The sequence below is a fragment of the Morone saxatilis genome, unplaced genomic scaffold (assembly GCF_004916995.1).
Source record: "Morone saxatilis isolate NCDOM2014 unplaced genomic scaffold, NCSU_SB_2.0 Contig5, whole genome shotgun sequence".
Taxonomy (NCBI): domain Eukaryota; kingdom Metazoa; phylum Chordata; class Actinopteri; family Moronidae; genus Morone; species Morone saxatilis.
Genome location: NW_023340095.1, coordinates 21,472,284 through 21,483,139, shown reverse-complemented (window position 1 = coordinate 21,483,139; position 10,856 = coordinate 21,472,284). Strand labels below are relative to the sequence as shown.

Genomic DNA, 10,856 nt, shown 5'->3' with positions numbered 1-10,856 from the left:
CACACACACACACAAATACAGATACATGAGGAGAAAGAGCGAGTGAAAAAAAACCCAGGACCCAGAATTGAGCCCTGCGGAACACCTGGCCCACTGGGGACGGCTGCCGCCTGCAACCTCTTTGTTTCATGGGTGGGGGATTGGCTTGACTCAGACAATGAGACGAATTATGTTAAAAGTAGTGTGTGCTCCCAAAATGAGTGTTAGGAGTATGACTGTGTGTGTGTGTGTGTGTGTGTGTGTGTGTGTGAGTGTCTGACAGAAAGTTAGCAGGTGGGGAAGGAAGCTGTGAAGAAAAAGCCTTCAAACTAACAAGAGGCAGAAAAGGAAAGGAGTAGGAAAAGACAGAACAGCAGGAAAAAAGTGAGTGTAGGGCACATTGTTTGGACACAGCCCTGAAAAAATGGCGGCGCCTTTTCAAAGGCCTGAGATTGTGAGGAGGGGTATTACTTTTAGACTCAGATGAGTTCAGAAACAAGGACTGGCTGCCTATCAGGCTGGACTTAAACAGTTCCAGTTACCAGGCCATTTACCTTTAGAAAGGAGTAGGTTTATTATTTTCCCCCCAACATTGCCAATGGAACAAAACCTGATTTACCCTTCAGTAGAGAAGAGTACTGTACAGACCAAGTGTGAATACATACCAAACCAACCTGTCAAGAAGAAACTGAATCCTTGTCCAATTATGCATACAATATTAATGCCTGTTAATAAAACAATCATAGAGCTAATACAAATTACTTTACTACTTTACTTTACTAAAGGGGAGACGTCCAAACTGCATTTGGTTAAGACAAGGAAAGATTGTGATTTTGGTTAAATGTTAAAGAAAATTTTATATCACTGTCACTGCTGACTGTAGTCATTATGAGTGAGTATTGCAAAATTGCCTGTTTTGGCACAAAACAAATGTAATACATTGTCAGTGAACCTTTACTGATTTGTGAACTTATTATTTTCATTATACTGTTGATAGAAAACGGTTGGTATTTGGTTAATTTGGTTGGTATTATGTTTCCCTCTCATGTATTTGCTATTGCAAATTTGTTGTACGTAAGTGTAATGTATTCATAGTTTTGTTAGTTGATCATATTTCTTTTTAATAATTTGAATATTCTTGAATTGCTTTTATTTGTGAAATTAAAAAAAATGTTTTTTCATCAAAATATGGTATTGAAAAAAGTAGTGTTTTTGTCTCAAAATTAAAACTCATTCAACTTTATGCAGTTTACAGTTCTAGCTTCCTCCTGTCTCACATGAAATGATGTGTGCTATATTTCCAATTTGAAATAAACACAAGAAAATGTAAACATTGCCAGCAGTCAATGTAGTCAAGAAGATGGCATGCAACCATGGCAGCAGTCTGAATGAAAGGTGATTTGTGGGAATAGCCATTTAGAAATCATGGCCTATAGGAAATGTAGCATCTTCAACCCAAAGCCTAAAAATCCATGTTTGGTTAACATGGTGAAGCCTTACGGAGTGTGTTTCCTGCCCCAGCCCATCACCTGCAGTCTCCTGCCTACACAACTGCTTTCCATTAGTCATTAGACACAGCATATATCCACTCTCTTCGCCAACATGCACTCATTTGCCTGAACTCTGACAACTGTAACTTTTTATAATCCCATATCTTGCAAATACCTAGTTAGTTGGTTAGTTAAATCAACAAATCCTCATACACAACACTAAAAGCAGTAAAACCCACCGCTCATGGAAAGCCCAGGCCAGAACATGCAAATCTGCTGGGTGTAGTTCCCATTTTAGTCTAAAACCACAACATTTATCTGATCAGGGGTGAGCACTCATATAAAGTTACTGCAGTAAATGTCATTAGCGTGTATATTCAAATTCACCTCGTTGGAACAAAGTGTGTATTTTGGCTTCCAGGTGACAAAACCTGTTCAGGGTTAGTTTATCAAACACGCCTGAAACATGATTGATCACCATTACTGTAGCCAGCAGAAGCTTTTGTGCAGGTAACAATGATATTCTTACGGGGTGGAAATGTCTCAGTTTTACTTCTAATGGTTTTATACTTGTAAAGTTTTTTGAAGTTTGTTGTTAAATTTTAGAACCAGACTGATATGTGTTTTGTGAGACTAATTTAGAGGGGGAAAAAATCACGGATCACTGATATAGTGGCCAATATAAATAATTTTTCTTTTATTATTAACTATTGTTATTTAACATATAGGCTACACTGTCAACAAATTCTAGAAACTGAGAAAATAAAGAATAAATGAAAATAAAATATATAGCTAAACATCAGTACTGTAAAAAGTCTTTTGTATTAATTGCCTGAAAAAGACAATACCAATATGTGTGCAATAGGTATAGATAGATAATATTGGCCAACCAATATATCAGTCGGGCTCCAGTCAAGGTATATATATACTGCAGATTTTTTTGGGCAGCTTTTATTTGATTTAATATACATATTAGCTCATCATGCAGACTTGGTTAATATCACAGATTTCTCACACAAGTTTATCCACAAGCATTTACAAGAAAGAAAAAAAAAGAAAAGAAAAAAGAATTTAATAAATACCATTAAAATTCTAATAAACTAATAAGTACCTATACATATAAAGTGCTTTGCTTCAGAGCAAAAGTACGTCCTTATGCTGTCATAAATCTATTTACTTTGGATCATTCCAGTGCGTGGAGGGCACTAAGTCACAGCAAAGTAAAAGGACACCTGGGATATTAAAAAAGCAAACAGTATCTGTATTGCAGTTCTAAAATCCAATTAGTTAACATTAGTCATTATATTATCAGGCAGATTTTGCTCTCTACTCTCTATCAACCACCCCCACCCTTGCTCCTCTCTGACTAGCAGTGACTCCTTAATTGGGGCTCAGCTGACAGGTTTTCCCCTCAGGGAGCAGGAGCCTTGTGGGCCATCTGCTTGTAGTCGCAGGATGAACAGGTTTCCTGCTCCCCGCCGCCTGCCTGCACCTTACTAAGCCTCTCCAGCGCAGCGCAGCACGGCACAGCAGTGTAGCTACTGTTTACACAAGATAAATCGGAGTAGTTTTGTTTGACGTGGGTGCCATTTCTACCTCAAACAAAATAGGAAACATATGGAAGTGCCACCAAATCCGACAGAATGAGGAGTAAGTAGGAGAAAGTAAAAGTGTTATTACACTCCTGAGTCAATTTAGGTATTTCTGTTTGACCGATGGATTTTGTTTAATATGCATTTCATCATTCTGAAACCCACATAATCTAAAAAGACCTAAATTTTATTTGTACATTACTTACCTTACTTATGAGTTCTGCAGCAAAATTGTCATTTCATTTTAGAAAATAGTCTAGCTATATTAAAATGGATGAATGTATTTGCTTATTGCTTATCTAAGGTATGAATTCTACTTTATTAGTGTTATTTAAAAAATATAGGACATAATTTATAAAAACAAATAATAAACACATAAATTATAGTGTTTGTTTAACCACATTTTGGACCCGTTTTTGTTTATGCAATAGCGTTAGAAATGCTTACTATATCAGTGCCTAATCCACACCTCTATATTAAAATATATATTATTTATTCCTCTACATTATTAAAGGCATTGTGTTTCTCACTGTTATAAGTGTATCCCTGCAAAAGTTCCAATAAAATAAAGGGCTAAAAAACAGTAAAAGGAATGCTCACTGTTTGCTGTGCATTGGCAAGAGTGTGGCAAAATGATTCAATATATTGCGATACTGTAAGCACAGTCACTGCATTACAGCCCTCAGCTATCTAGCAGATGGGGGTTTAAATACAATACTTTATAGTGTTTTTGAGAATCCATACAATATCACAAAACAAAATATCATGATACAATATTTTTCAATATTTTCTCACACCCCTACGTACTATCTAGGCTTTTAATGTGTATCTTTGTGCCTGTTTTCAAATGTGCAAAGTGCCCATTAATCAGTGTGGCTCAGAGCTCATTTAACACCAATGTCATCATAAGCAGAACTTTTCCAGAGTGGGACTCCATACATCAACACATCTGTTATACAAACTCCACCCTAAAACACACTTTCACAGAAATCTCCACCAGGAATTAATTCTAGTCCAGTAAGTAAGTGCAACCACTTAAATTTGAAAAACTGAAATGATCCACCCTTCGGCTCACTGGGTAAACACCAGTCCAGGCAGCATGGATTACTCCAGAGAGGAAGAGGTAGTCCAGCTGGTATCATCCACACACACTTTACAGGCATAATGCTGTACTAACAGCCCCCGCACATGCTCCTACCTATGGAGAGGGAAGCCAAACAAACCAGACCAGACCACATGGTGTGTGTGTGTGTTGAGTGTGTGTGGTGTTTGCTTGTGTGTGTGTGTGGTGTGTGCGTGTTTAGGAGGATGGTGACAGGTGTCACCAAGGACTTTTGAAGGCACAAAAGGTTGGGGCTTAGGCCAGTGCCCTCTGGGTCCTTAAGGAGGCAAGGAAGGCATTGTGTGGTGTTTGGTGGGTATGGTGTGTTGCTGTGTGTGTGTGGTGTCTGCGTGTTTATGGAGGGATGGTTGACAGGCGTCACCAAGGACTTTTGAAGGCACAAAAGGTTGGGCCTTAGGCCCAGTGCCCTCTGGGTCCTTAAGGAGGCAAGGAAGGCGCATGAAAACATGCTGCCCACACACACAAGGCTCACACCACCTGGCCTGGGTTTCTGGCAGGGCTGATGTTTGGTTGTAATGCTGAAGATGGAGTTTGGATTCGCAGGCTATTTACAAAGCAAGACACATTGCCTGAGATTTACAACATACTCAGGCCAAGTAAATTTCCACAGAACCTGGTCAACACCTTTTGGGAACTGTAGGGAGGGACGTAGGACCGCAACTAGGTACATGTTCATCGATTGAATTATTTCTGGTCTTAATCTAACGAATTCATCTGTAAAAATGTCAGAAAAGTGACTTAAACCACACAAATATATTCAATTTACAATCATTTAATACAGAGAGGGAAGCTGCAAAATGTGTGATTTTTGTTTGAATAATGACTGGAACAATCTACTAATCATTTCAGCAGACGTCTTAGATTGAAAAGAAATACTTTCAGAAGCAGAAAACACTGCTATGACCTGCGTTTTTCTGTTTTACAGTTAATGATGAAAAAGAACTTTAAACTGTATTTTTAGTTAAACAAATGTTTCAGTATTCCTGACATTGCTGGGATTGCTGAAGTGAAATGCGATTTCGGCAGGTGTGTCAGGGAAATTCTGGGAATCTGGAATCATGGAGATACTTTGACGTGATTATGAGAAAGCAATGGAACCGCATTTAGCTCTACTTTTATGATGAAATGTCATAGCTTATACACACACACACACACACACACACACACACACACAAACTCACAGCTCCCTGATTAAGTCATGATAGATCATCCCCACAGGGCCTGGCCTTTTGAACATGCCTGCATGTGTCTGTGGTGTGTGTTCGCAAATATTCACATTTGCATACATGCTGTTTCATGATTGTGTGTGTGTGTGCGTATGTACGGCCATGTGTCTGACTGCAGGTGTGTGTGAGTGTGTGTGTGTGACACTGGGGCGAGTGCCAGGTCAGTGGGGTCAGAAACAAACAAAAGAACGGAGCAGCTCCCAGCTGCCGGGCCAAACGTCACCCAGCAAACCCTCCGCCCCCCCACCCCCCTTCTTTTTCAATGGGAGCGTGCCGCTCTTCTGCTTCTGCTGACACATGCACATTTACACACACATGTCCCATCCGGCGGCCCATAGTCATGTCTAGAGCTTGCTGCAGCAGGCAAAGGGGGTAAAAGGGCATATGGGGACATATGAAGAGCATGCAAGGATGCAAATGCACAACACAGACTAACATCTGAACACACATCAGTGCTTCCACTCAGATATTTACAGGATTTTGACAATTTCAAGACACTAGCACTCTTTGAAAACAACAAATATTTAGCAGCCTCCCTGTACAGATAAAGAATGTTGCATGTTTCCATTGCTGGACTCCCACTTTCTACCCTCTACTGATGGTATGGTGAAATGCTAAGAGCCTAATTCAGACGATTCAGATCTCCCACTGAAACATACAACAAGGAGTGATTATGAAACAGTCTAAGGTTAAAACTGACGCTTCTGAACATCACGCAACTACAAGGTAAAGTCCTCGACATTATACCTCAGTTTAAAATACAGAGCTTTTTAGCCTCAAAATGTACTTAAAATATCTAAATGAAAGCATCTATTTGATAAATGGTCCTTTTATTACCCATTGAAATCAATGAAACAAGGCAGTAGAAACAATACCGCTTTTGTCCACAGGGGGCGCCAGAATAAACACAAAATGAAAGGTTCTACTAGGGGCTTTAAGTCCAAATTATAAGACATATCATTTATGTATTTGGAGGTCAGCCTCCCTCTAGCTTGATAGTTGCAGGCTAACAGTCGGTGACATGATCGGTGAAACTTTCCTGTTTGAATTCTATCTAAATAGCAGTGGTTCAGACAGACTTTAAAGGGTCACAAACCAGGAAAATCTTCACACAAAGAGCACATTTTGCTTTAAATGTTCTATTATCTGAGACACATGTTTCCAAGTGCTTAAGTGTTAATGAAGAAATGCTTAATAACAAAGTATTTACATCACCACAGCTCAACAGCCACAGCACTGCAAGAACCATTGATTGACCCAGTATGCATTACTCCAATCTGACTTGGCAGGATATACAATGAGTGTTGCTTAAAGGGAAGAAAATGTAATCACATAATTCTGAAAATAAAATGAACCTTTTGAAAGTCGTTTGTTTGTATCATTGACTGAAGTCACAGTTCAGCTTTGCCATCATCACAGAAACAGACAAGCCACACTCACCTGGAAGAGTTTCAGGATCAGCTGTTGAGGGACCATTAACTATGACATAATGACATGTAGCTGTCCAAAGGTATAATAAGGTAATTGCTCTGTTTCAACAGTCAGAACAACCACTTTGCATATAAGTAAAAAGAACAGTGTGTGTGTGTTTGGGAAGAGGAAAGCAAGCTGAACTTGTTCAGTCAGGATTGTTTCATTAAACTCAATTATGCCACATTTTCAACGAATTATTTTTGCACACAGTCCTCAAAGGTTTTTAATTCATCTGGCACCCAATTCCTATTTCCTAATTCCTTTTCATCCTTTTCAGTCATTTTTCCTGCATCATTTGTTTTACTAATATAAGATCAATACAGTTATATCTTTACGGGTCTTTGTATTAATTACGTTTTATTTTATTAAAATCCAATTCATTCTTTTTGACTCCTGCGCTACATCTTTATGGCAATAAGTCGGAAATATCACTACTTACTTTGACAAGACATCCATTCCGTCCTGAATTAGTCCTCCATCACACACTAAAAACCCGTCCCGAAAGCTGCAGGAAGAAGCTGCCGTTTGAATAAGCTGTAGTCGGAAAACACCACATTCAGCTGCTTGCTGCATTTGTGTGTGAGTTGAAGGTACATCAGGGTAGAGAGTGTGTCCAACTTGTACCTGCAAGACTGTCTCCACCCAACGGCCACGAGCTGTATCGGTCCGCGATGTGTTTGTGTGTGTGTGTGTGTGTGTGCACGCACTGTATGTAACGTACAACTATTCTATACACACTACTGTAGGAGGGGCAGATCTCGAGGTGGTGCATGGCAGGTGCCACCCTTAAAAACAGCTGGCCACCTCAGCTGCCACCACAGTCTGGTGTCAAATACTGTCAAACTGAACACATTAAAGGTCCAGTGTTTAACATTTAGGAAGATCTAATATTCATAGGTATGTTTGTCATTAGTGTATAATCACCTGCATATAGGAATCTTTGTGTTTTTATTACCTTAGAATCTGCTGAACCACCATGTGTCTACAGTAGCCCATAATGGACAAACTAGCACTGGCACTAGATAGGGAAGTTTCTCCTAACAACCTGTTCTCATTCCCAGGTCAACAAATACAATACAGACAACAGCAGCGGCGATCAGTTAGTTGCAATCTTCCAATTCATCGCTAGATGCAGCTAAATCCTACACACCAGTCCTTTTAATTTAAAAAACTGAAATTAACACATAATTAAATGAACTGTTATGGCCACAGTTTAGACTAAGTGATAGGCTTAAGATCAATTATGGCTTAAGACATGTATTTTGAAAAAATACATACAATACAATTTAGACATTTCCAATGCTTTACTAATGTGCCACAATAATGTAATGTTTCTGAGTTCAAATATGAATTAAAGCTGAGTTCCATTCAGTGTAGCAGAACCTTTTCAATAAGCTATCATACACAGCAGCAGTACCCTGACTAATGCAGATGTTGCCACTGGTGAAAAGGCTATGCTGAAGAAATAACACAAGAGGGAAATCATTCATCCTCTGAACCTATTTGTTAAAAAAGGCATATTAACAATTTGTGTATGTTTTCATATCTTTTTAAGGAAGTCAATGCTATGATGAAAGCTCTGTTAACAGAACTACTGCATCATATTAAAACACTTCTCTTATGGGGAACATACAGTAGCAAAGAAATCTGTCTCCCTCTACTGGATCCAAGCTGTAACTACAGTTAGACATTTAAATAGTAAGTCAAGAATATGCTCCAAAAGGTAAAATAATTGTTAAATAAATTGAGCTGGGGAAAAGGGTGTTTACCTGCATTGTTCTGTTGTGACAATGTTCATGAACCTGAGTAACACCTATGATTCCTGCATCAAAGATGTGGAAACATTTGTATCTCTGTATGACATTCTTACATCACTACATTCCTGATTGAATGTCTAACCAATGAACCAATTACATGTTGCCATGACAATAAGGAATATGTACATGAAACCATAAGCGACTTCTATACGATTTTTGATGTTACTTACTCATTAAAGAACTACACAGCGTCACATTTAAAGTTAAAAAGGATGAAAACACCACAGGTCCAGAATCAGATAGAAGCAGACACATGTTTGTAACTGAGTTAAGGATGCTGGAAAGAAATTGTTCAGTTTGTTTTTGCTTCAGCTTTTTTAAATCACAGATTCATTTATCTTTGATACATCTAAATCCACATACAGCGGTTTTGAAGCATGCACCCAATGATTTCTTTATTTTTGTTACACATATCACACTTAACAGTTGCATGCACTTCACTCCTCCATTTACACATTCTCCCTGCTCCAACGGAAACACAGACCTTCATCTCATCAAGTAAGTTTAATATTGTGGATATTACAGTTTTTGCAAAATGCTTGATGAAGAATCTGGCTCATTGTGTCAACATGGAGTTCAACATCTCACTTGAAATGAAAGAAAACTAAATCTAACAATCCCTTTTCAAATAGCATTCTTGCAACAAATGATACACTTCTATACAAAACACTGCTGTCTTAAGTAGTTTCTCATGCAGGTTTCTTTGAAAGATACAGTACGTCTACTCACCTTTCAATGAAGACAAAAAATGGAAAAGCTTCAGAAGAAATAAATATATACAGCTTATATTTTGCCACGGCATTACTGGTTTTTACGACAACAAAAAACATTCATGAAATTTCCAGAATGTTATACTTGAGCTGAAGTGGAAAGCCGGAGGACCTTAGGATTGTTAGGCTGACCTACTTATAGTCTAGAGCCTTTACACCAGTTTAACGTATTATAAGCTCTTGTTGGAGACCCTGTTACAAGAGAAAACAATACAAATTCAGCTAGTTGATGACAATTAAACATTTTTTTCAATCTCTTAATATAAAGGTCAAATGTTTGAAATCCTTCCAGTGCACTCTCATGATTACTTTTTTGATAAATATTAAAACGTATTTCGTTTTAAAATTTAAGAGGACATCTCCCAAATGTCTTCACTTTTGCCAGATGTATAATGGTGTAGACACACCCTTTATTTACTTTCTTATGCTCTACATATTTATATTTATGGATAATTTATAGTTTATGTTTTTCTATTTTATCCTCTGTGAATATTTATTTCTATATTTTATACAGTGTGGGGTAATAAGGATGTGAGGACTGAACAGATCCTTGAAGCTACAGTAAACACACGACTGTATCTGCATCATTTTGACATGTAACTGTCAAAATGCCTGTGATTTTCCCCACACATCTGTAAAAAGGCTGTGATGGGACTGGTGTGCGTTTCCTTTTTCGGCACATGCTGCGTATCTTTCATGTAACCAAAGTCCATCCGGATTTTTAAATAATAGCAGACTTTGTACATTTCATGGCAGGTATGGCAGGCATCAGGTATCGCACTCTCTTCCAGAAGCGTGAGTTCCACGCGGCAGCGCCCCGCGAACCCTCTGGCCACCTAAGGGGGGCGCTCTTGCGAATCAGGTGCTGCAAGCCAGGGGGGAGGTGTGTGTATCCTTCTGGCCCAGTGTCTCCCAGCTGTATCAGAATCACATTCATTTCCCTCTGGATCAGCGCGTGGTGGAGCCCCACCTAGAGAATGATCAGTAATATTTTTTAACCCCTGAATGAATGAACACACTGGATGTTTAGTTGTACAAATACTTTTTCGTGTAGAAATACAACTTCATCTTACGTCAAGATATCAAACAGTTCTCTTACAATTGATTTTCTCCTTATCTTGAGATTTAGATTTTTTTATTTTTTGGTGCGACAATTACTTTTTGGTCAATTGTGTACAGATAATTGTTGGATTATGCTTTTTTAATTTAAGATTTTAAAACCTTATTTTTGTCACGGTCAGTAGCTTCTCCCTGGTGTTCCTGTCTCTGTCTGTCTGTGTGTGTGTGTGTCACTCTCCCTGGTTGCCTGAGGACCTGATTACCTGCTTACCTGTCTGACTGCTCAAACCCGCCAGCCATCAACTCATCAGTCCTGCAGTAAAAACC

At 38.7% G+C, this 10,856-nt stretch overlaps 1 protein-coding gene across 2 annotated transcripts in view; it reads right to left on the bottom strand.

The window, feature by feature from the left end:
- Positions 1–9,093: 9,093 nt before the first annotated feature.
- il1rl1 (interleukin 1 receptor-like 1) overlaps positions 9,094–10,856 on the bottom strand; it is a 13,561-nt gene continuing 11,798 nt past the window's right edge. For both annotated transcript variants that reach the window (XM_035676015.1, XM_035676014.1), the window contains one exon: positions 9,094–10,440. In XM_035676015.1, coding sequence (XP_035531908.1) covers positions 10,192–10,440 — 249 coding nt within the window. In that variant the 3' untranslated portion in view covers positions 9,094–10,191. The remainder of the gene's footprint in view (positions 10,441–10,856) is intronic.